Source organism: Myxine glutinosa, chromosome 12, assembly GCF_964187855.1.
Source record: "Myxine glutinosa chromosome 12, kmMyxGlut1.1, whole genome shotgun sequence".
Lineage (NCBI taxonomy): Eukaryota > Metazoa > Chordata > Myxini > Myxiniformes > Myxinidae > Myxine > Myxine glutinosa.
Window position 1 is genome coordinate 7246547 of NC_136272.1, and position 26209 is coordinate 7272755.

At 45.8% G+C, this 26209-nt stretch overlaps 1 protein-coding gene across 5 annotated transcripts in view; it reads left to right on the forward strand.

Moving 5' to 3' along the window:
• The window catches only part of LOC137415060 (pleckstrin homology domain-containing family H member 3-like), a 58130-nt gene that overhangs the window by 260 nt on the left and 31661 nt on the right, over positions 1-26209 (forward strand). For 3 of the 5 annotated variants that reach the window (XM_078766417.1, XM_078766418.1, XM_078766421.1), the window contains exons 2-5: positions 6678-6853; positions 6949-6995; positions 20985-21094; positions 21822-22034. In XM_078766417.1, coding sequence (XP_078622543.1) covers positions 6678-6853; positions 6949-6995; positions 20985-21094; positions 21822-22034 — 546 coding nt within the window. Of the gene's footprint in view, positions 565-608; positions 811-6677; positions 6854-6948; positions 6996-20984; positions 21095-21821; positions 22035-26209 lie in introns of those variants that run through there. The other 2 variants (XM_078766419.1, XM_078766420.1) reach the window with 2 other exon arrangements.

Genomic DNA, 26209 nt, shown 5'->3' on the forward strand with positions numbered 1-26209 from the left:
ATTGACGATTTTATGTCATGATTACCGATGGAGCTCGTTTCGTTTGGCTTCCCGACGACATCACCACGACCCTGATGTTGGGTGTAAAGTGTCTTGTTGATAATGTCTGTGATCCCCATTGTGCTCGATCCGATCCCATAATCGCTTGGGAACCTGGGCGAGTACCTGCATGTCCCCAAATGGGTCACGTGACCAACTCGCAACTCTTCTCTCCGGTCCTGCTGTCGACGTCTGCTCGAGTAACCAGGTGGACTATTCCATGGCACCTGTCCTCGGTGGTGGAAGTTTTGGCGCTTTATTTACCGGCGCTACATGTTTCACATCTTGGGTTTTGACATTTAATTAACTGTTATTTATATATTACACTCGTCTCAGCCTCATGGAGGAGCCCGCTGCACATCCTACCTTGAGGACCATGGTTAAGACCCGAGGTGGTGGACCATGGACCCATGTTGGATTTGAACGTGGGTTCCATGCATGCTGATCCACTGGGTCACGTGGGAGCGCTAAAAGGCCTAGTCGTGTATCTGATCTGCTCGTGGAAGTCCAAAAGGTCCTCGTTATGTGAGTTTATCTCGTTTTAATGGAAAACCTTGGATCACCAATTTATTTTTTGGAATTCTGGGATTTGTAAGTGCTTCACACCCAAGGCCTACTATTCCGTACACCATTTAACCTACGATTGAACCTCAATGTGAAGTGGACGCCTCGATCGCATCACGATGAAGGATGGACGGATTCACATTGAGTTGTGTTCTTCTTGCACCGAAGCAGAAGTTTTAGTCGGATCCAATTCCACCTTGACTCCAGGTACAAGGGCGATCGGTGCTGTCTCCGTGTCCATATGGGCATTGTCCACGTGTGTTGTATGAAAAAAGATGAATTGTAGGTTGAATTATGACGTCACTACTTACCTAGAAGGAGGTTTGTAATCGCCGCAAACAGAAAGGATCTCCTGGTCTTCAACAATGGCAGCGGTCACTAGCACCTGGCTGTGTCAAACAATCCCTCAAAACGTGGCATCACCTGGCATGGCATCTCGTACACATGGAAAGGGCATCGGACAGGAGTCAAATAATTCACCCTAGATGTCGATAATCGGACACGTCGATCAATATATCGGTTGAGGTTGCAAATAGCTCTTTTGTTGAGCAGCCACAGCTTGGTGATGTCAGTGCTTCCGTGTAATGCAGGTGAGAGAAATAAAAAAAACCAGGGTCATGACCCCGCGTAGCGCAAAGCGAGGGGGAGCGATTTGTTCACTCTGTCTGGCCATGACCAAAGAACTACTTGATATCGATTTGATTGTATATTTTGAACACAACACCTGATCACGAATCGTTTTATTGGCGCATCCACGGACCTGCGGCTGAGCAGTACTTTGACTATGAATTTGGCAAATTGTACAGAATCTCATCCCAATTGTACATACGGAGAGACGAGTGAGATATATTTACTTTGTCTACCTGTCTGGCAGTGAAACAAAATTGAAAACAGGAAACTTAGTTTTTTAAGGACCCATGAAGGATACAAACGATAAACACGAAGAACTAATATAACGTGTCAAATAAGGTGGTGTAAAAGATGCATCAAAGGTGGTAAACTTTTGAAAAGTTTTTTCTTTTTCTTTCTACAACAGTTGAAATCTTGATTTTATTTCATTTTCATCAGAGATTACGCCAGTACTCTCTATTTAGGGGGGGAGCGGAAAAAAATGTCGGTCTCATCTGCTACATACGAAACTAAAGTTGGAGTATCCTCCAAAAAGTCGCTTTGTCTACGTATGAGACACTACCTGGTGTGTTCATCTGATTGTCGAGGCAGGTATCACTTTTCAGTGCTCGAGGCCATGGTAAAAGGAAAAATAAATAAATAAAGCGAAAAACCGAGATCGGTCAAACCCGGGAAATTATCTTGTCATTCATAAAAAATTAATATTCTTCAGACGACATATGTCCGAGCCGCCTCTGTCAAATGCAACGCCTCCATCTCAACAGAGTTTTACTTCGTGCAGCAACATTGTTCCTCGGAATATAAAAAAAACAAGCGTTCTGAGTATTGCGCTGCGATACATGTCCCCTACCGGCAGTCTGTCGTCCGGAAAACTGTTGGGGAAATTACCAAGGGTTATTCACCCGCAGGTTCTGAATCGTTCCCAATCGCTAATTACCTCAGGACGGGCTCACCTGTGATTCGCACTCGGGACTTCGATTTATACACCTTGCAGACAGGTCAGCAGATGCACGAGAAAATAAGTTGTTGATAAAGAACCTTTGGAGTCGCTAAATATCAGTAATTTATTATATTTTCCCGGTTCACGATCAATGATCGATGTGTATATATATATGTTGCTCGGCTTGGCTCCGCCCCTTCTGAAAGCGCGCGCTGTGTTGCGCTTTTGACGTTCGCGAGACGAGGCTGAGGGCGCGCGGTGCGGCTTGAAGAGAACTCTAGAATAAACAAGAGATATCCATTTTTAAAAAATATTTTCGTTTAACTAACGATATCTGCCCAACCACGTGCCCTATCGCAAATTCCAAAAGGACATTTTAGTGGACTGACATGCTGAACAGATCTGTGAAGTTTCCCCTCGATTGGATCAAAAATGAGGGAGGAGCTAGGTTTTAAAGGTTCATGCTTTAAAACGTCATAACTCTGAAACCATGTGATGCATGACGTCATGCTCGCTGACTTTTTTGTTCGTCATGGGTATGCGATTCTGCCTGCAAAGTTTGGCCTCCATCTGTTCAGCCGTTGCAGAGAAAAATGGGTTTTCGTGTTTTCACGAAAAACAATATGGCGGCCGAACCACGTGACCTGTGACGTCATAATTACCATTAAAATATTCCACAGACCGAGTCCCCCCTACGGTGAAAATTTGATCTCAATCGGTCCAATTATTGCAGAGAAAATCTTTTTTAAAGGAAATTAAAACTTAAAATGGCACTGAGTGAAGGGTCATCTTAATTATCAGAATTCCCAAAGTTCAAAGTGCCAAAACTTTGTCAAAAATGATCGAAACGTCGTGAAGTTCGAACCTGATCTGTAACTTATCATGACGAAACCATGTACCAAGTTTGAAATCATTAGCATTAAGAGTTTAGAAAAAACGTCCGGAAAACTGTTCTTTGCGTGACGGACTGACAGACAGACGAACTGACGGACTGACGGACTGATGGACTGCAAACCTGTAGTCCCCTCCGGTATACACCGGTAGGGGACTAATGATGAAATATATAATGGTTGTCCCTATAAAAGACAGGATTATAGCGAACACACACACACACACACACACACACACACACACACACACACACACACCATTCAAAGGAAGCTGTTGGCATGGTTTCACACGATCATTTCTTGTGATCATCCCTACCTTGTTTCCATACTTTTAGGAGTAACATCCCTCTTCTTATTTGTTGTTATACATTAGAATACTGCAGAATACCAATAGTCTTCTTGGCACTTCCAAAAACCTTCAGTTTAGCACTACGGTACTTGGAAAAAATTGTACACCGTCTCGACCAATCAGAACTGAGGGTGGCGGGCATCGATATCATTCAGACAAAATGACGTCCCCTGGTGATGCAACGCCCAAGCGTTGAAAAGTTACATGTGCTAAAGTTCCCACATTTCCTGGTTGTTGAATCTAATATCATTCTATATCATACACGAGATTTCAATATTTTTTGGGGGGTGCCAAACAGGCCGCCAGAAGCTCCGCGTGTCTGCTTCAAAAAGCAGGGGGTGGAAGGGGTGCTCTATGAACTCTCGTTATTTATTTATTTTGTCTCGTCTCTCTTCCATTGTTATAGCGCCTTGTTCTTCTCGTATATTGTGGAAACCAGAACTTGTTCTTTAAAACCAAAAACCTTTCCTGGATGGTTTTCCCAAGAATGCACTTCCTGACAATCTTTGACTGCACATGTAAGCTCATGTTGTAGTTAAAATCATGTTTTTGTTCTGTTTTCTCCTTCAATCTTCCTTATCCACAAGCTTTCTTTTTCCCCTTTCATGGTCCACAAGGTCCTGTTTGTCGTTAAAGGCGGCAAAAAGGGTTGGCGTCAGGAAGGGCATCCGGCCGTAAAACATTGCTTCAAAAAGGGAAACCGAAAAACAACAACAACCACGGTTCCCGAAAAAGGCCAACCCCCGCTTGCGGGGAAAAATGGCCTCTAAAGGTGGTTTTTTATGGTCCACAAGGCCAGATATCAAGCATTGCGTTCACTTTATTACACAATGTTGTTGAGAAATTCCTCTAAAAGGATCCATTGCCATCTTAAGTCATTGGGGGCAAAAACTGTGAAGTGAATCGAACATCAAGTTTGGAACACCGGCTTCTTTTAAACGTCTCAGATTTGGGCAACTGTTTCTTGTTTTGTTTTTCTTCGTGTGCACAAGATCGAGGCTCGTGTAAGAGCTAACATTAATCACATAAAAACAAACCGACACATAAAACATATGATAAAGGGAGCGGGAGACGAGATGGAGAGAGGGGGAAGCACACAAGTACAACAGCAGAGAACAAGGACATCGGGAGATTGTGGGAGGGAGAGGGCTTGGGGGGAGGAGTCTTGGGAAGGAGGGGCGGGGGGTGGGAGAGGTATAAATAACATGGACACTGCTAGGGCTTCCAGGAAAGAAGTGGATCTGGGGTGAATTAACAGGGGTAGAAAAAATCAAGGTTTTGGATAGGGGAAGATAAGAGATGGTGGTGAACAGCTGTTTTAAAGACCTGGAGGGAGGAATGGGATTGAAGAGAGTGAGGGAGTTTGTTCCAGAGGCGGGAGAAAAGAGGAATGAAGGATTGAAGGTGAACAGAGAGTCTTGATTTTGGCAGTTTCACCATAAGAGGGTTGCTGGCAGATCTTGTGCGACCTGTAGGAATATTTGTGGGACAGAGCCCAGAGAGAGCTGGGGGAGCAAGGCCGGAGAGGAGTCGGTAGAGGATAGAAAGACCACCTACCTGCCTGCGGTGAGTGAGTGAAAGGCCCTCAGAGATAGCTTCATCGCGGGAGATTCCAATGATTCTGAACGCTTTGGTTTCAACAGCGTGAAGACGAGCTAGGTGTGAGGCAGGAGCACCAGCCCAGAGGGGGGAACAGTATTCCATTGAGCTGCGGATGAAAGCCTTGTATGTGGTGAGGAGCTCAGGTGTGCCAAGGAAGGACTTCGCACGACGGAGAATGCCCAGGCGGCGATTGGCTTTGGAGGCCAGATTTGAAATGTGGTTTTCCCAGGAAAGATCATGGCAGATAGTGAGACCCAAAAGCTTGAGTGACGATTATTGATTGTTGGTTATTGGTGTTGATTAGAATCATTTGTGGGCTCAAATAACCTTTTGTTTGTCAATTTATCGACGTAAACGACACTGTTGATGTCATGTTGTGCAATACATGTTGCGATGGTTGTTCCATGCCGACCCATACTGATTGACGTATGACTGTTTTGTTTAGATTTGCAAATGTCGTTTTTGTATTTATTAGAAACAAATTTGCTGCAAAAATAAATCTCTTCCTTCACCTTTGATACAAGGAACCTGGACACAGGACGTGGCCATTTGGCTGATAAATATTACGGATAAATAAATTTCTTGGGGAAACCACATTACAGAAATTCACCTCCAAAACCAGTTGCCGGCCGACTGGGCATCCTCCGTCGTTTTCCTCTGGATTTTCATCAGGCCTTTTGTTCACCCTCCCGTCATATTCCATTTGCAACATCTGAACAGGAATTTGATAAAGTACCTGTGATACAAAGAATACAGTAATGTACGTCTTACATATGATAAAGGTTACGTGCCCATTGGGCAAGGTGCCTTTGGTACAGGTGTACCTGGTGGTACAAAATGCATGTAATACAAATCAATTATTTAGCATAGTAGGAACTGAGCTGCAAAGTTCAAACTTGGTGCAGGTGTAGATCACATTGGTTTTTCGTTTGTTGGGTTTTCTTTTTCTTTACAGGAGCGAGGCTCATTGAAGAGCAAGGTGGAGCTGACAGTGAGAAACAAACAAACAGGAAGGGAGGAGGGCAGGAAATGCTGAAATTACCAACTGAGATAGTTGTGTTAGGAAAGGTTAATGGGGTAATAAAGATCAGGTGACAGAGTTGGGGGGATAACACGAGATGAAGGTGCACTGCTCGCTTGAACTCATGAAGGGAAGAGCGAGACGGAACAGCCTGTGGAAGGTGGTTCCATAGATGGAAAAAGCGAGGAATAGAATAGGTGTGCAATCAACCTGCACCTCATCAACGGTCGATTGATGAAGGTCGAGGTTGTACTGTATTGTGAACGTGCACCGTGAAAGCACTGGGCGGTTAACTCATCAATGGCTTATCATTTATACTTGTTGTTTAATCTTCAAGTAGCACAGCTGTCTTCATCATTTGGTTCAAATTGAAATTGATGTGAATGTTATTTTGGCATTAATAATGCACAGATAAGTTTGAAGGAACTGTACCTGCTCACCCTCCCGTTTGGACCTTGAGAGCTTTCCTTGCTTTCTCCTTCAATATAACTGCAAGTCAAATGTGGCTTTGAATTCACTTTGGGGCTTTGGGTGTGGAGTGGGCTCACAGTATTGCATCCTGATGGAGTTTCTGGAATGATGTCGATTTTCGAATCCACGTAATTTCGTACCTTCCCCTCTCTTCCACCCCACCCTCCCCAGGTCCCAGGGGGCTAGTTGAGCTCGGCATGGCGGTCGGTTGTGTGCGTGCGGCATGTGCCGCATTCTGGGGAGCGTGTTGTCCCATTGGGCAGGCACGACCTCGAGCCCCGTCTCAGCAGGAACTCTTGGAGGTGCCGGCGAGTCCTGGAGCGACGGGTTCCCAAGCGGCCGTCGTGGTACGATGGTGCCGCATGTTTTGTAAAGGATGGATGATGATGATTTATAAACTTGCTGTTGAGGTCATATTTATTTTTTGGAATTTTCTTTTCAGAGTCCATTGGATCCACCATCTGTACTCATAACTTCATCACATGACAGGTGAGGTTTTACCTTGTCTTGTTAACATCCTTTCATTCTGTTATTCGGTTTAGATGATAAATGGTGCAAAGGATATCATTCCGCAATAACTATGGTTTTCAGGACATGACGAATATTATGGAGATAAAAAAATCTCCGTTTGGGGGCTTATATTTTGGGCGTAGTCAGTCAGTCAGTGCCTCTACTCGAACATGACCGGACGGATTTCTTTCATATGCGGTACATGGATGCAATAACATCTGTGCATGAGGCAAGTCGAATGATTTTGGGATTGGAGCCAAAAGTCATGGAACATATAATTATATCCACGAATTTTGATAATCTATATAATAATAGCGTAAGGACTCGACTTTGTTATCCCTTTTACGCCGCACCCAGTGACCCGATGCCCACAGCACTAATGGATTTACGATCTACGAACCGCGCTCTTTGTTTATCACGTACAGCCATAATCGAAAAATCTGAATTAGCCGACGTTGGGGCCCAAAAGCATCCGATTAACTGCCGATACGACGCCATCTTACGACGCCATCGTATTGGCATCTGCTGGGCGAAGGCGAAGCAAGCCGTCCGCTGATTGGACAGGCGAAGGCGAAAGCAAGCAGTCCACTGAGTGGACAATCCAGAGCATGCATTTGTGCCGGTGTCGGCGATCGTTGTTCATATACGCACTCTTCAATCTCATCTTTCTTCCTAACTCTTACTCGGACAAGCAAATCCCCTATGCCATCCATAATGGTACACTCTATCCATACACCACATCCTCCCTTCCGTGGATGTTCCATGGGTTTCGGCTAGTCTATCTATATTATAATAGCCGTAGATGATTCTGTCTGTCTGTCTGTCTGTCTATCTGTTGGGTGTCTGTCCGGGGTGTGGCTTACTCGGTTTGCAGAGTAGCTCCACCCATAGCTCCACCCATTCTGGGAGTGGCTATAAACAAATATCCACCATTTTATTAACTCGCATAGCTTTGAGTCCTGTTTTGTAGGCCTGTGGTGTCTTGCTCTCCCCCAGTTTTATTTCAAATCAAATTCGATAAATCATTTCATTTTTCACAGTCGCTAACATAGTTTTAGACTCGGTTGAAAAAAAACGGGAAGAAAATCCGATGAAAGTTGCCGTTTATAGAACGAAATGAATTCTCAAAGGCCTGTAACTTCAAGGCCATTGAGTCTCTCTCACGCCTTTATCTCCAATCTAACTCACCATATGATTTCATTTTTATCGATGGTTTTACTTTTAGACTCGGTGTCAGCAATAATTGAGAACAATCCACACACGCGGGAAAATGCAGAGATATATTTTTTAAAATCGCGTCATGGTGTATCATACACCGCCCAACATGACACCGCCGGCAATGTGTCGATATATATTAAAAATTCGCTTTTGCTTTTCCGTTATGATATATTACTATTTCGTTTGATGATAGTCGTCACAAAAACGTCAACAATGATGCCGACATATATTTCTTCGTTTTTATTTCATTCAACATATTAGCCGGAAGTAAAATATGTTTCAGGAAATTACCGAGAGATATTTCTTCGTTTTTTTTATTAGTTATGTGCGCATACACTTTAAATAGGTTTATTTGAAATCTTTAATTTTCCACAAACATTCCACACACGCGGGAAAATGCAGAGATATATTTTTTAAAATCGCGTCATGGTGTATCATACACCGCCCAACATGACACCGACGGCAATGTGTCGATATCTATTTTAAATTCGATATATCATTTCATTTTTCACAGTCGCTAACATAGTTTTAGACTCGGTTGAAAAAAAACGAGAAGAAAATCCGATGAAAGTTGCCGTTTATAGAACGAAATGAATTCTCAAATGCCTGTAACTTCAAGGCCATTGAGTCTCTCTCACGCCTTTATCTCCAATCTAACTCACCATATGATTTCATTTTTATCGATGGTTTTAGAGTCGGTGTCAGCAATAATTGAGAACATTCCACACACGCGGGAAAATGCAGATATATTTTTTAAAATCGCGTCATGGTGTATCATACACCGCCTAACATGACACCGACGGCAACGTGTCGATACATATTAAAAATTCGATATATCATTTCATTTTTCACAGTCGCTAACATAGTTTTCGACTCGGTTGAAAAAAAACGGGAAGGAAATCCAATGAAAGTTGCCGTTTATAGAACGAAATGAATTCTCAAACGCCTGTAACTTCAACTTCAAGGCCATTGAGTCTCTCTCACGCCTTTATCTCCAATCTAACTCACCATATGATTTCATTTTTATCGATGGTTTTGGACTCGGTGTCAGCAATAATTGAGAACATTCCACACACGCGGGAAAATGCAGAGATATATTTTTAAAAATCGCGTCATGGTGTATCATACACCGCCCAACATGACACCGACGGCAACGTGTCGATATATATTAAAAATTCGCTTTTGCTTTTCCGTTAAGATATATTACTTTTTCGTTTGATGACAGTCGTCACAAAAACGTCAACAATGATGCCGACATATATTTCTTCGTTTTTATTTAATTCAACATTATTAGCCGGAAGTAAAATATGTTTCAGGAAATTACCGAGAGATATTTCTTCGTTTTTTAAAATTAGTTATGTGCGAATACACTTTAAATAGGTTTATTTGAAATCTTTAATTTTCCACAATATAATTTACTTGCCATTTATCATTTGATGATTACGAGACAAATTCCTCTTGAGGATCGTGACAATTCATGCGCTGCGTGGAAACTTCTATTTCCAAAATGAATGAGACGATCGATGAAGAACGCAGACTTGAACAGGATGCAGCAAGAAAACGAATGAGACGGGCGAACGAGTCCATCGACGAACGTCAATGCAAACTTGCGGGGTCACCCGTGGGAATCCCACGGGCATGGATGTGTGTGACATTTCGACATATTGAGTTAGATGCTGCACATTCATTTTTACAAAATGGTTACTGGCAAGTCATCAGATCCAGAAATGGTGTAAAAACCACCGTTTAGAGGCCATTTTTCCCCGCAAAGCGGGGGTTGGCCTTTTCGGGGACCGTGGTAGTTGTTGTTTTTTGTCCCCTTTTTGAAGCAATGTTTTACGGCCGGATGCCCTTCCTGACGCCAACCCTTTTTGCCGCCTTCAACGACAAACAGGGAATTACCAGTGAACTGGTACTCAATTAGCCGACCTCGGAAGGATGACAGGCTGAGTCAACCCCCCTGGCATTAATTCGGCGATCGACCGAGATTCGAACCCAGGATCCTAAGCCGGCACCCTAGCCGCTAGCCCAACACCAGAAATGGTGTCATGAACACAATTTATTTACGCACAAGCACAAAAGCAAGACGGGCCGATTTCCGATTCCGACGGGCCGACGGGCGAGACGGGCCGATTTCCGATTCCGACGGGCCGATTTGGAGCAAGAAAAAGAACGAGACGGGAGAAAAAGGAGAGAAACGAGACGGGGAAAGCCGATTGGAGAGGCGAGTGAGGCGCGATTGGAGAGGAGTGTGAGGCGCGATTGGAGAGGAGTGTGAGGCACGATTGGAGAGGAGTGTGAGGCGTGATTGGAGAGGAGTGTGAGGCACGATTGGAGAGGAGTGATTGGAGGGGAGTGTGAGGCACGATTGGAGAGGAGTGTGAGGCACGATTGGAGAGGAGTGTGAGGCGCGATTGGAGAGGAGTGTGAGGCGCGATTGGAGAGGAGTGTGAGGCGCGATTGGAGAGGCGTGTGAAGGATTGGAGAGGAGAGGAGTGTGAGGGATTGGAGAGGTGAGGGATTGGAAAGGAGAGGGATGTGAGGGTTTGGAGAGGAGAGGAGTGCTAGGTGGAGAGAGGAGAGTGTCAGGTGGAGACAGGAGAGTGTCAGGTGGAGACAGGAGAGTGTCAGGTGGAGAGGAGTGAGGGGTCACATATTATGTGAAATAACTAAATTCACACCATTTCTGGATCTGATGACTTGCCAGTAACCATTTTGTAAAAATGAATGTGCAGCATATAACTCAATATGTCGAAATGTCACACACATCCATGCCCGTGGGATTCCCACGGGTGACCCCGCTAGTATAATAATAGCGTAAGGACTCGACTTTGTTATCCCTTTTACGCCGCACCCAGTGACCCGATGCCCACGGCACTAATGGATTTACGATCTACGAACCGCGCTCTTTGTTTATCACGTACAGCCATACTCGAAAAATCTGAATTAGCCGACGTTGGGGCCCAAAAGCATCCGATTAACTGCCGATACGACGCCATCTTATTGGCATCTGCTGGGTGAAGGCGAAGTAAGCTGATTGGACAGTCGAAGGCGACAGCAAGCCGTCCACTGAGTGGACAATCCTGAGCATGCATTTGTGCCGGTGTCGTCGATCGCGGTGTACGCTAACCTCATCAGGTGGGTTACCATAATTTCTTCCAACCGCGCTCTTTGTTTATCACGTACAGCCATACTCGAAAAATCTGAATTAGTCGACTTTGGGGCTCAAAAGCATCCGATTAACTGCCGATACGACGCCATCGTATTGGCGTCTGCTGGGTGAAGGCGAAGCAAGCCGTCCGCTGATTGGACAGGCGAAGGCGAAAGCAAGCCGTCCACTGAGTGGACAAACCAGAGCATGCATTTGTGCCGGTGTCGTCGATCGCGGTGTACGCTAACCTCATCAGGTGGGTTTACCATAATTTCTTCCAACCGCGCTCTTTGTTTATCACGTACAGCCATACTCGAAAACCTGAATTAGTCAACTTTGGGGCCCAAAAGCATCCGATTAACTGCCGATACGACGCCATCTTATTGGCGTCTGCTGGGTGAAGGCGAAGCAAGCCGTCCGCTGATTGGACAGTCGAAGGCCATCCATAATTGTACACTCTATCCATACACCACATCCTCCCTTCCGTGGATGTTCCACGGGTTTCGGCTAGTTTTAAAATAAATACGAGACAGGCCACTTTATAACTGTTGGCATTTATGACCGGGTTCCATGCTGCCCCACTTTGATCGGACATGTGACCCATGACATCTTTATAAAACTGAATTCAGCATTGGATTTAAATATACTAGGGCATGCCCGTACTATATATAAGCTAGGACGTGCCCGTACGTGGGTGCCCGTTCCTTGCCAAAAAAAAAAAAAAAAAAAAATTTGTGTAGGGGTGTGTGTGTGTAAACATCCTAGGGCGTGCCCGTACGTGGGTGCAAAAAAACATGCGTGCAAACAACAACAACAAAAAAAAACTTTGAAACCACGTGGCAGTAACGACCACAGAACCCCCCCCCCCCCCCCTCTATTTACATGAATGGTTTGGTCCATTCGCAACGACCACAGAACCCCCCCCTCTATTTACATGCAATGGTTTGGTCCATTCGCAACGCCAAAGCGAACGGCGAACGGCTAAATCGCCATAGCTCGGTAAGTACTTGTCCGATTAATTTCAAACCTTGAAAAGGCACATCCTCGGGTCCCCAACAATATACCTGGCAAGTTTAAAGTATATCGGACCCGTGGTTGTCGAGAAACAGCGGTCACAGACAAACACACACACACACACACACAGACACACACACACACAGACACACACACACACACACAGAGATTGCTGGAATTATAGATAGATATATATATATATATGTATATGTATATGTATGTATATGTATATGTATGTATATATGTATATGTATATATGTATGTATGTATATATGTATGTATGTATATATGTATTGTTACGTGTTCCTCCCCGACCCCCTGGTCACGGTGTACCTCCGAATCCCGAGAGGAGCCACGGCAGAAAAATATGTTATTCTGTGTTAGAAATCAATAGTGAAACCACACCAATGATTTTAAACGAACAAATGTTGTATTAAAAATCACACACAAGAATAACGGTACAACCAATAGCAATCCAGAGTGCACTCTATATATCTTAGGATGGTACCATCAACTAAAGTCAGATAACTCACTGCGCTCCACGTGTGTGAAAAAGGACACTCCTCAATATCTCTATAACCTTCTCCAAGGCGAAGCTGATTCGCTCCAGCGATCGCTAGACCGATGTCCAGTCGAAACCCGAATCCCGCTGTCCAGTCGGGACCCGAATCCCGTACAGATGGCAATGGCAGTCACATAGCCGAAACTGTATAAAGGCGCCCTCCAGAGGAGCACGTTCACAGCTCAATCAGCAAACCGCAACGTAATTGGAGACGACGCGGACGCGCGCACACATCCCCGACAGACGATAGGATGTTGAGAAGAGCTGACGTGTAGCAAAACCTTTGTCGGTGAACGAAGCACGAGGTTCAAAATGGCCGACGGCTCTTACTTGAGTCGATACGACCAGGCAAGGATTCGTCGGAATCTCAGCCTAAACCTGACTACGCAGATTTCTCGATCCCAGCAATAATACCTATCACAGGATGTTCTTTCAAGGAACTCAAAATTCCCTCGCGACCTTCGTTAGACAACGCTCGCTACAGAGCTCGACGTCACACGTCTTGTCCGACTTTTCTCGCCACGCCTCTTCCTTTTCTCCCTCGTCGTCTTCCGGTTCTCGATCCGGTTTCCTGTTTCATTTAAAATATTAACCCTTTTGCCTTTTAACAACAATAACCTTACCTTTTAACAACAATAATCGCCGTTTCCTTCAAACCCCAATAATAATAATGCATAACCAGAAATGTTTCAAGTTGATGAAAACCACAACGGAAGTGACGAATCCGTAACAGTATATATGTATATATGTATGTATATATGTATAGTCGGCAGGCCAAGACCCTTAAAGAAACTTTTGATGGCATTTTTTGTTAAAAGCTGACAACCGGGCTAGAAAGTATCAGTATGGTCCAGGCTTTCAGAAACACCCGGTTGCCAAAATGAGATTTGACCTTGAAGGTCAAATTTGGGGGGTCAAAGGTCAAAAGAGGTCAAATTTTCAAAAAATTTTATTTTGTCTTGTCCTTTCATACAACATCGAGTCTGGTATGAACCATTGAATATTTAATGAGTTATAAGGGGTTAAACTTCTGTAACAATAGCTAAATGTGAATAGATTCATGAATGTAAATGCTTTTTACTCTTTGAATACGCATAATATAATAAAATGCATTCAGTTTAAAGGTGAAATTTCAAAGTCGAAAGTCAAATTTTACTTTAAGAATCAATTGTTCCTGTTGGTAATATGTAAATGATGCATTAGGCAACTACATTTGAAGAAACAAGACATCATCTTCCATCGATTTGAGGTGTCGCCAAATCACTTCTCTTAAGTATCAGTTCCTGTCGTGTTCATGCATCCTTCAGCATCACAGCCACATGCAGGCATGCATGGTTGTCCAATCTTGTGGCAACGGCAAGCTTGTGTGCGACACTTGCTTTTACATCCACAAGTAACTAGTTCCAAACAGCTACTTGGAACAGATGGTGTCCTCATCCACACCACTTCTAATCGTCCGTCAGTTGCCTGCCAACCTCCAGTCTCCTCGGGGTCAGCAACAACTACGTCAGCCTTGTTTGCCTGCAGCCATACTTTTGCCTGGTAGTTCGCCCGCGACATATGCAATTCGAGAGCGTCACTAGTTGGTGGCAACATTTCAAGTGCCTTCTTCCCTTTCTGGAACATGTCATGCCTAGCTCTGTCGACCCCTGAACTAGAGTGTGGAGATTTGTAAAGCATACATACGAACTCCTCGACATCGCTTAATGGTCCATCTCTGCCAACGCCATGCAACAGTTCCGGGTGTTGCAAGTAGACATTCCAGCATGATTTTTTGCCATGACCAGCGAATGAAGACACAGTATCACAACCAGTTATGGCATGGAACCCAAGAACATTCTCCACAACCGCCGGAGCGAGGGCCTCGTTGATGGCATGTACTGGGAAACACTCTTGCTCCTTGGACGTTTCTTGGACCTTGCAACAACAAACAGACGCAGTGGAAGCCATTATTCCAGATAGCTTATATCTGTTTCTCTCTGTACTGTTTGGTGGGACTGATGTGTTGGATACTGATGATCACGGAGAGATAGAAAGTTCTGCAAGTTCAACGAAGCAAAGAATACTAAATATCGCTCAGGACATTGTATTTGCGCTTTCAAAGGGGAAAAAGTTGACTCCAAAGCATGTCGGCCTGGGGATGACCTTACACCAAGCCACAAGATCAGAGAAACTGGTGGATCTCTTTCATGCTGCTGGTGGTACAATAGGTGTCGACACAGTAAGACGCATGGACACAAGTATCGCGAGTGACATTCTTTGGAAATTTGAGGAAAATAACAACACGTACATCCCGGATGGCTTGGTACCCTATGAACCTGGTAGGCTAATCTTAGGATCAGCTGACAACATAGATGTCAACGAGTCGACAATAAGTGGTCAAGGTTCATACCATTGCACACAGTGGAATGCTTGGCAACGCGGACCACCTCCTCCAAGAACTCCTGTTAAGCGTGTGCACGGACGAGAGAAGGCTCTGAGAAAGGAGACTGTCGATAAGTTGCATGATGTCGATCCCCCCAAACTACCTATTGGCACAAGAGTTGAACCCAGGATTCCGAATGCTTCTAGCATTGAACCGAATGACTGGTTCAAAAGTAGTCCATGTAGGAAGGCAGCAACACGAATGACTCACGTCTGGGTAATCTCCAGGATGGACACAGGTAATGGCTGTGCTGTTCCTCCATGGGCAGCATTCAACGAGTGTGTGAGTACCGTAGATCCACCAGTGACGACGGTGGGAATGGCACCGATCCTCAATGCTACTGCGGATGAATATGGGACCATCACCACGATCATAAACCGATTTGTCCAGCTCAGCAGATACCTTGGACAGCGCCATACCATCGTTTTCTTCGATCAGCCTCTCTATGCCAAAGCAAAGGAGATTGTGTGGGCTTCTGAAGAGTACAGCGAAGTAGTTGTCCTGCTTGGTGGTCTCCATATCTCCTTCAACTTCCTTCGGGCCATTGGTCAGCAAATGGAAAGTGCAGGCCTAGATGATGTGTGGGTGGAGTCTGAAATCTTTGGACCAAATGCTGCCAAGTCAATGCTGGATGGGAAACACTATTACAGGGCTATTCAGGGACCTATCTGGGCCTATGAAGCCCTTAGTCGGATCAAGTTTGAAGCTTTCTTGGATTGGCTACAGCGGCAAAATCCTGAACTCCATCAGGAACTGGTTGTGCTTCGATCAGCAGTATCAGCATTGTTCAAGAAATATGGTACGAGAACCCGAGATGAATGTCTGTTGAATGCTGTGACTGAATGCAACGAGCTCCTCGACCGTACAGAATATGTAGAGAAAGCTGACGAATTCCACGCCATGCTGAAGCAGAATCCCAACAATGCCTTCTGGTTGCAGTACCTTGAGATGGTGGAAATTTTATTATCATTCGTCCGCGCTAATCGAGATGGGGATTGGTTGCTCCATCTTGATTCATTTGCCGAAATGCTACCATGGCTGACCATATATGACCATGTCAACTATGCCCGGTGGGGTCCTGTTTACCTCACTGACATGAGAGGACTCGCACAGACCGCACCAGAAGTCCACGAAGAATTCCTGGCAGGGAATTTTGTAGTGAAACGACACGCAGGCAGATGTAACCAAGTTCCAGTTGATCAAGCCACTGAATGGATTAACAAGGTATGCAAGCTCTCAAATGGTATAATTGGCATCACACGGAATGACACGGCAAGAGACAGGTTCTGCACAACTTGGTCTGAAAGGTCGCAGATATCAGAGGACACCATGCGTCTATTCGGTCTTCGCAACGACGAATCGGACGAAGATTTCTCAACTCGTAAAGATGGTCTTCCATCCAAAATGACACGGGATTTGGATGCGGTGTCCAAGCTTGAGGCTCAGTTCCGACGATTCAAGGCGTTCACAATATCCGATCAAGACGACGCAACTCCCACTATTACACAGCTGAAATCACTGACTACCAACGACATTACAACCGAAGAGATAGCTGCAGACCTCCTCACTGCCGACCAAAGGGGGAAAGATCTCGTGTTGAAGAATGTGAAGGAGAGATTAGTGGAGAAGTCTGTACCTTTTTTCGATCGACAGAAACGCCAGAAATCGAAGACGTTCGCAACCCTCTACGAGACACCGGTGCAGGATGGGAAGCAGAAGGTCACCAAGACAATCAAAGCGGACAGGCAACTGATGCAGAGATTGTTCAATGCGGCACAAGTTGGGCGAGAAGTAGATATCCACAATGTACTGAAGCATGAGCTGTTCGTTGTACCACTTAGTTTGGCTAATACGGATAAAAAGATGAGAAGTACCCAAAAGTCTGCAATGCTCCCCCTGCTAACCACTGGTCTTGGGATAGAGAAAGTCAAAGGGGCACCGGAGACCACAGGAAAAACCTGTATCATAATTGATGGCCATGCATTGATACAGTCCCTAGGAAAACCACCGAATTGCAAGACGTTTGGTGACTATGCCAAAACCTTCCAGAGGACCGTGTTGAAGCAGTTCTGTGGCACAGTGTCCAGGATCGACATCGTATTTGATCAGTATAGACTTCTATCGATCAAGTCGACTACACGAAGCAAAAGAGCTGGGCAAACGAGACCAATCCATAAGGTGATCAACCGGGATGATCTTCCACTTCCACAAACATGGAAGAACTTCATCGCCTTAGGTGAAAACAAAGAAGACCTTGCACTGTTCCTCAGTGGCAAACTGGCAACGCACACCGACACAGTCAACGAAGTAGTAGTTGGTGGCAGCACTCCAAACGGATTCTCAACGACAAGGGGAGTCATCCCAACTCTGAATGCAAACCACGAGGAAGCTGACACAAGGATCATCATCCATGCACTTGAAGCCATTGATGCCGGTTATGGAAACATAATTGTGAAGTGCCGTGACACAGATGTCCTGCTCTTGCTCCTTCACTTCACCAGGGACAAAATCTGCCATGTGTGGATGATGAGTGGCACGTCCAAGGAGCAAGAGTGTTTCCCAGTACACGCCATCAACGAGGCCCTCGCTCCGGCGGTTGTGGAGAATGTTCTTGGGTTCCATGCCATAACTGGTTGTGATACTGTGTCTTCATTCGCTGGTCATGGCAAAAAATCATGCTGGAATGTCTACTTGCAACACCCGGAACTGTTGCATGGCGTTGGCAGAGATGGACCATTAAGCGATGTCGAGGAGTTCGTATGTATGCTTTACAAATCTCCACACTCTAGTTCAGGGGTCGACAGAGCTAGGCATGACATGTTCCAGAAAGGGAAGAAGGCACTTGAAATGTTGCCACCAACTAGTGACGCTCTCGAATTGCATATGTCGCGGGCGAACTACCAGGCAAAAGTATGGCTGCAGGCAAACAAGGCTGACGTAGTTGTTGCTGACCCCGAGGAGACTGGAGGTTGGCAGGCAACTGACGGACGATTAGAAGTGGTGTGGATGAGGACACCATCTGTTCCAAGTAGCTGTTTGGAACTAGTTACTTGTGGATGTAAAAGCAAGTGTCGCACACAAGCTTGCCGTTGCCACAAGATTGGACAACCATGCATGCCTGCATGTGGCTGTGATGCTGAAGGATGCATGAACACGACAGGAACTGATACTTAAGAGAAGTGATTTGGCGACACCTCAAATCGATGGAAGATGATGTCTTGTTTCTTCAAATGTAGTTGCCTAATGCATCATTTACATATTACCAACAGGAACAATTGATTCTTAAAGTAAAATTTGACTTTCGACTTTGAAATTTCACCTTTAAACTGAATGCATTTTATTATATTATGCGTATTCAAAGAGTAAAAAGCATTTACATTCATGAATCTATTCACATTTAGCTATTGTTACAGAAGTTTAACCCCTTATAACTCATTAAATATTCAATGGTTCATACCAGACTCGATGTTGTATGAAAGGACAAGACAAAATAAAAATTTTTGAAAATTTGACCTCTTTTGACCTTTGACCCCCCAAATTTGACCTTCAAGGTCAAATCTCATTTTGGCAACCGGGTGTTTCTGAAAGCCTGGACCATACTGATACTTTCTAGCCCGGTTGTCAGCTTTTAACAAAAAATGCCATCAAAAGTTTTTTTAATCGTATTCCCTGGGGTTGGCCTGCCGACTAGTATGTGTATATATATATATATGTATATATATATATATGTATATATATATATATATATATATATATATATATATATGTATATATATATATATATATATATATATATATATATATATATATATATATATATATATATATATATATATATATATATATATACTGTATATATATATATAATTTAAAAACACACCTGGTCGGTCACAAGAATGCCTCATTGACCGGATCCTCAGTCGAGGTCCTCAGCATCATCCCGTTTCGGCCCTTCAACCTCGATACGGTCAGCTAAGGTGGGCCAGCAGGGGCACATACGCCTCCACATGCAGCAGCTACACCTGGATGCATACATACCCCCACCCCAAGCCAGTGAGAACACAGACTACAACAACAAAACCGCCTCCACTCCCAGAATCCACAGCCCCTCATCCACTCACTCACACACCAAAAAAAAAACAACCGACCACCTACCCTTACAACATGCACCACTCAAACAAAAACACATTCATGCAAAACCACACCCACTCCTGCAACACACACACACACACACACACACACACGCACACACACACACACACACACACACACACCATTCACACATCTCCATTTCTCTTCCACGCTCAGTCACTACCCCTTTAGGCTGAAATGAACCACCACCCACAATCTCAACCTACACCGTTCGACATGCCTCCATAAACTTCCTCCATATCCAAAGTGAGCCTTTCAAGGCAACCTGGGCCACTTTGTCACACATCCTCCTTCTTTCTGTCTCACACACTCCAAGCCGAGCAAGAAATGCAGAAGAGGAATTGCCAATATACCCTCTACACCCCACCTCAAATGGCTGACACGAAACTCGCCAACCCTTCTCCCGGCACTCTGCCTCCAGCTCACTGTACTTTCCTCTCTTCCTCTCGTGCACCTCCTCCATGTTCTCTTCCCAAGGTACAGACAATGCCCCTAAGATGACCTGTCTTGTTGCACCTGACCAGATGACAATGTCAGGCCGCAACCTTGTCACACAGATCTCCTCTGGGAATACCAATCGTGGCTTTAGGTCTGCCACCACCTGTCAATCTCAAGCATCTGACAGCCCTCTTGCTTTCCACCTCCTCCTCTTTCCACCTCTTTCCACTTGGCCCTCTTTGACAAACAACACCTCTTCCCCATCGGTCTCCTCGACTCTTCTCTCTCTCGATCTCAGCACCTCTTGTTGCACCATCTGCACTACCACTGCCAGCACCTGATCATGTCACTACTTGTATCTTCCTGCTGCCAATACTACTGAGCATGCACTCAGTGCATGTTGCACCGTTCCAAAAATATATATATATATATATATATGTGTATATAATTTGGGGGGTCTTTTGGGTCTTGATGGTCTCAAGGGTCTTCACGTTATTTTAGGGGTTTTGGTGGTCAAGTTGGATGAGTTAATCTTCAATGCCCTTTCACACACTTGCATACACATGCACACACTCACATCCTTGGTCTGCCTAGCATTGACATTGGCCATTATAAAGCTCGCAGTGTTAGTGTGAGAAGAGAACCATGGAAATCGATTTAACATACCTTTGGTTGGTCTGGTATACTGTTTTATTCTACCAGGTGCGTGCCCAGGGGTATTGCCCATATTTTAAAATTTATTAAGTCGTTGCGCTTGGCGGCTCTGTGTCCTCGATGAGGACTTGCATCCTTGTTTAAAATAATTTCACATTTGTAGCGATGTTGTCCGTGGGCCTGGGCTTGGTTTTGCCAATGTAGTTTTTCAAGGTTTAACTTGGCAAGACAAACCAGATAAAGCGATTGCTGCACAGCAAGTTGGTGCTATAAAGAGCAAGACGGTCAGTCTTTTTTTGCAAATGCAAAAGTACATTGTGGAGCTCCGTTAGTTTTGTGCTCATGTTGCTGTAGGAGCAGCAGGTGGTGCGGAGGTCACGGGCCCAGCTTGTGCAGCTGGCTACATATTGGCCACAAGGCCAAAGCAGAGACGAGGATCGATGAGCAAGAATTCCTCATGAAAGGTGAGCCGGTGCACTGTCGTGAAGTTATGGTAACCACCATGTGAAGCACGGAGAACCTGGCGTTTCAGACTCTAACCCTTCGTTGGACATGGGGTTAATATCTGAAACATCAGCTTCTCCCTTTCCACGGCACCTCGACTGTTAACATACCTCGATCAACGTCCTTTTGATATCATCCATCGTTCTACCTGTCCTCTCATTGAAATTGGCCTTCACCAGCAAGACTAGTTCTTCATTTTACACTGTACTGAACTTTTGGTCATGAGCGAATGTCCTTTGAAGTTGTGTTCTATTAAAAGTTAAATATAGTATTCCATTCCAGTGCTGCTTTGAAAACTAAACATCTCCTTCATATTGTGCCGACATGTTCCTCGCCTTTTCACCTGCACGGTTCGGCCAGGAGACCGCTGTGCCCTCCATTTATATGCCTAGTGACATGGTTCCAAACATTGTGGGTGTATGCGCTTGAAGGTTTCACCATTTTCTGCCACATTGGCCCATTTTGTTCCTTATTTGATGAAGAATGAAAAATAGAGTTTGTGAGAAATGTTGGAGGCATGAGGATGGACTTTTGCAACAATATTTTGTTTTGAATCTTGCAACACTCTTCCATTCCCGGGTGTTAAAACTGCTTGCCGATCAGATATGATTTGATCGTGTTTGTCGCCTAAATTGATTTTTTAAAATAAATCAATAAAAGTGTAACCGCTGCGTTCCTTTGTACTAGGCTGGCTCTACAGGGAATGTCACAGTACAGTGGAGGCAGCAAGCATGTTGCAGTTACGTTTGCGCCGCCGGTGGTTTGTCTTGACCCCCCATGGCCTGGACTACTACCGCGAGCCCGCCAGTACTTCTGGAAAAGGGCGGCGCCTCGGAGGTCTCGTCCTGACTCGATTGTGCACGGCAGAGGGACCGGACGAGGAAAGCCAAGAGGCTGCGGGTACGTGCACATGAATACTGATGGAACAATCGCTTGTATAAGCTCCCCACGTTGTTTGAGATATATATATATATATATATTGTTACGGTTTTCCGCCGCCCTTCCTACCCTTACCAAGGGGAGATTAAGCCCCTTGTTCTTCTTGGGTCGGCGCAACCGAGACTTGAAACGCCCCTCCCGGGCAAACGCAAGGTAGGGTTTCGGGACAATTCTCGCACATACCTAAATACCTGCGCCGCCGCGGAAGCGGGGAAGCAAGCCTCGCACGAGCCACGTGTAATTTGGGTACACTGCGTACCACGTGGTCCGTGCAGTTACCGTTGGTATTGGAACCCGATTTGAGCGGTTCTATTCGTACCGCGCTTAGTCAATGATGGAAAAGGCGAGACGGTCGAATAAAGGAAGAACACGATTTAATTATTATTTACACTTATATGTACAAGTCAGTAGAAAGCAGAGACACAAAGCAGCCTTAATCAGTCATATATAAATCCCAGACACGGGCCCGATCACACTCACAAAGGGAAATGCAGGCAGGATGTTCACGCGCTGCCTTGGTCATCCAGGAACGGCCTTGCCCGCCGTGGCTCTCCACGATCACAGCACGTCCCGCGATGAAGGCAAGCAGGCGGTGGAAGGGATCTCTGTCGCGCGTCTCTCGAACAAAGGGCAGATGAGGCAGGAGGGAAATGTACGCGTCTCTCGCCAGCGTGGAATAGAGCCTGTGATTGATGCTGTGAAGAGGAACAGGTTGAGATGGTTTGGTCATGTGTTGAGGAAGGATGAAAGTGACTGGTTGAGAAGAGTGATGGAAATGAATGTAGAAGGAAGTAGAGGACGGGGAAGACCGAGAAAGACTTGGCTAAAGATGGTGGAAGAAGAAATGCGGGCAAGGGGGTTAACAAGGAGAGATGCAGAAAATAGGGCAAAATGGAGAAGATTGTCATGGGCACCGCAAGGCTAACCCCCGCTCTAGCTGGGAAAATAGCCTTAAAATGCATGTTGTTGTTGTTGTTGTTGTTGTTGTCTCGCCGGCGTGGCGGTTTTCCACAGCGCGTTTAGTTACCGGTGCGCTCTCACTCGCGTAACCCAATAGAGGCCTGGCCTCAAGCTCAACCGAGCGTCCAATTTGGTAAGAGTGCTTATAACTTGGTTCATGCGCGTCTTCTCTCTTGTACAACACTCAACTCTCACAGAACTTAGTCAAGCGCCTCCCTTCGCAGAACTGCTGTGGGGGCTTCGCGCAACGGGTTTTATTGCCACGCCCTTAGCCCTCTCGAATGTTCCAACCACACCCTGTGACGCAGTGCCGCAGCCACTCCCTTTGAGCCCTGATTGGCGGCTCGCGCTTACGGTCAGCTTCTCCGCCGCCCTCATTCGGTCTTGCCTCGATTTGCCAGGCCTGCCTCGTGTTAATTCGCGCCAAAAAGCCAAAGGCAGAATAAGGAGGCGTAAGGTGGCATAAGGCAATAGAGGTGGCATAAGGCAATGGAGGCGGCATAAGGCAATGGAGGACCTACTCTCATTATTCTACTCAACGCAAAACTAACACAGGAAAAGGACTATTCTCACACATACTAAGAAATAACTGAACTATCGCGAGGCTACATGTTGTTGTGTGACTAAACCATGAGGGGGAAATTAACCTTTATTGTACAAACTCAAAACCGCAAATATATATATATATATATATATATATATATATATATATATATATATATATATATATATATATATATATATATATATATTGTCGCGTAACCGTGATTAACACCACAGTTACGGATGACCGATTTGCGAGACTTTAACTCCCGAGGCGAACACTCAATGGCGGACTCAAGTTCAACACCAACGCGCGGAATGGCGGGGCGCAGCGAAGGCTCCGCAACCTTATCTATTAAAATCAAACACCCAGGAAAACTGCGTTCAGATATTATGTACAAAAAGTAATATAAGGGTTTATTAGGAAAAGTAAAGCCAGTGAAAAAGCCCGCCGGTAAATCTAATAATTCTAATAAACCTAAATCGGGACGTCCCCACACGACTGACAGCAAACACAAACGAGGGAGATTAATCACGAAAATAACACGTCCCGTCGTTCAAAATATACGCGGAGATCGGGCTTATCTGTCTTTGTCGTCTTGTATTGTTGGTGTCCAGCACCGCTCCTTCCGGCCCGATCGCACACCACGAGGCCCCTCGCTCCAAGCACCACGCGTCCGACGCAGGCCAGCGGCTCCACTTGACCAGGGACAGGAAGGACTCCTTTCAACTCCACTCGACTCGACGCGGGAGTGCTGGCAGCCAAGTGCCAACGAACTGCTCAGTGCCAACTGGGTGTGCTCTCGTGTGTCTCCTGCGACTCCCTACAACCCGAACTGCACTCGAACTGCCACTGGAATGGCGTGTCCTCTCCAACTCTCCACCACCGCTCAACTCTCTGGTGCCTGCCTGCGTCTCCCAGTGCCTGCCACGAACTCAACTCAACTCTTGAAATGGCGTCCGACCGTCGCCTATATTGGTGGCCGATGACGTCACATTGCGCACTCCTCAGCCAATCAAAGCCTCCCGCGACTCCTGACATCTCCCCCGTTACGCGACCCTGCGGTCCTGGCATAACACGTGCCGGCCAGGTTTGTAGGCCTTTGGAGGTGTACACGGTGGCGGCCAATTGTGGTGGTGTTTTTGACCTGGTTTCCTGTCAATTTAATACGAAGTCCTTGTCAGGGAAAGGGGATTATTTAATGTTGCGCTAAGGACCTAACTAATGTTTATGTGGTTTGCAGTGCCATAAAGGACAAAGGTTTGATTACTAGGTGATACTCACAGGGGCGTTACCTTTAATCCCTCACTATTTAACACTCGGACCTCCAGGTAGATCCACAATCATACATCTTACCCCGACAAACGCCTAAACATCAAGAACTTATTACATGTAGAGTCCCTGTCACGACAGCCGAATACCTACCTATTCAGATCTACCTAGCTCTAGATGTTGCATTACCAAATTCATAACACAGCCCCCCCCCCCTGGAACCGTAGCTCCTGCAAGGTTCACCGCAGGGCTACCATTCCAGCCTTAACACTTACTGTCACACACTTAATTAACCTATGAAATAAATCAGGAAGGGCTGTGGGAAGTGAGTCGGACTACCTACCTACACTTCCTTAACATGCTGAACCCCTTAACCATCATGCAAGTATGTACATCTTCTTCGTTGTTCCTGTGGAGGGAGGAAACAACAACACACAACACTAACTTAACCACAAAACTTAACCATCTTTCCAAAACTCAAAACTCTAACCTTTGTACATACCCCGGTCTACAGACCGCGTCCCCCGGTGGATGCCACAAGACTCAACCTTACCTGCGGGGCCATCCCCAATGCATCCCCTTAAATTTCCACGGGCCCTGTCCAGATGTTACAGGTGAGTGACACGGCTCGGTGGATTTCGCCCACATTCATGCAACACAGACCCCTTAACCACTCATTCTCATTCCATAGGTCATCAAGGCATTTCAAAAATCAACAAAGCACTTATTCCCAATACACCCCCTGCAGGACCATGGCATTGATGTCATTCACGTGTGTGTGCATTCCTCAACTAGGCAGCGGGGAGGTACCGCACAAAAGATGGTGGGGGCGCATCAGGCTGTGGTGCCCGCAGTCCCAAAAACAAGTCAACCGACTTACAAATTCATTGCCCCCCCCCCCCCCCTTTACCTCTTGGCCCCGTGACAGCCCAACAGCCCCTTTCCGCCGTTACCTCGCCGGTGAGGGTCTCCACACACACCAGGCTCCTTTGCCTCCTGCTTTCACGCAGCAACACGGGTCACCGGGGGACTTCCTCACCCCGCGGCGCCCAACCAGACCCTCCACCGACGAGCTCCAATTTCCAGTTACCACCGGCTGCCAGGGGTAATTGCCGCAGAGGGGGGCCCGCAGGCATCGCTCCTCAGAGCTTGCTCTGTACCTGCGGACACACACACCTTCCCCACCCATGGTCCCCAAAACACACTTCCTCCCCCGCTGCCATTCAATTCTCCACACAACTCAGCACAATTCAGTACAATTCCATAGATGGTGTAAAAGGTGTTACAAGGCTTGCCATGGCCTGCCACATGTGAAATCCCCTTCACAGTTCGAATCATTGAATCCTTACACATTTCCATT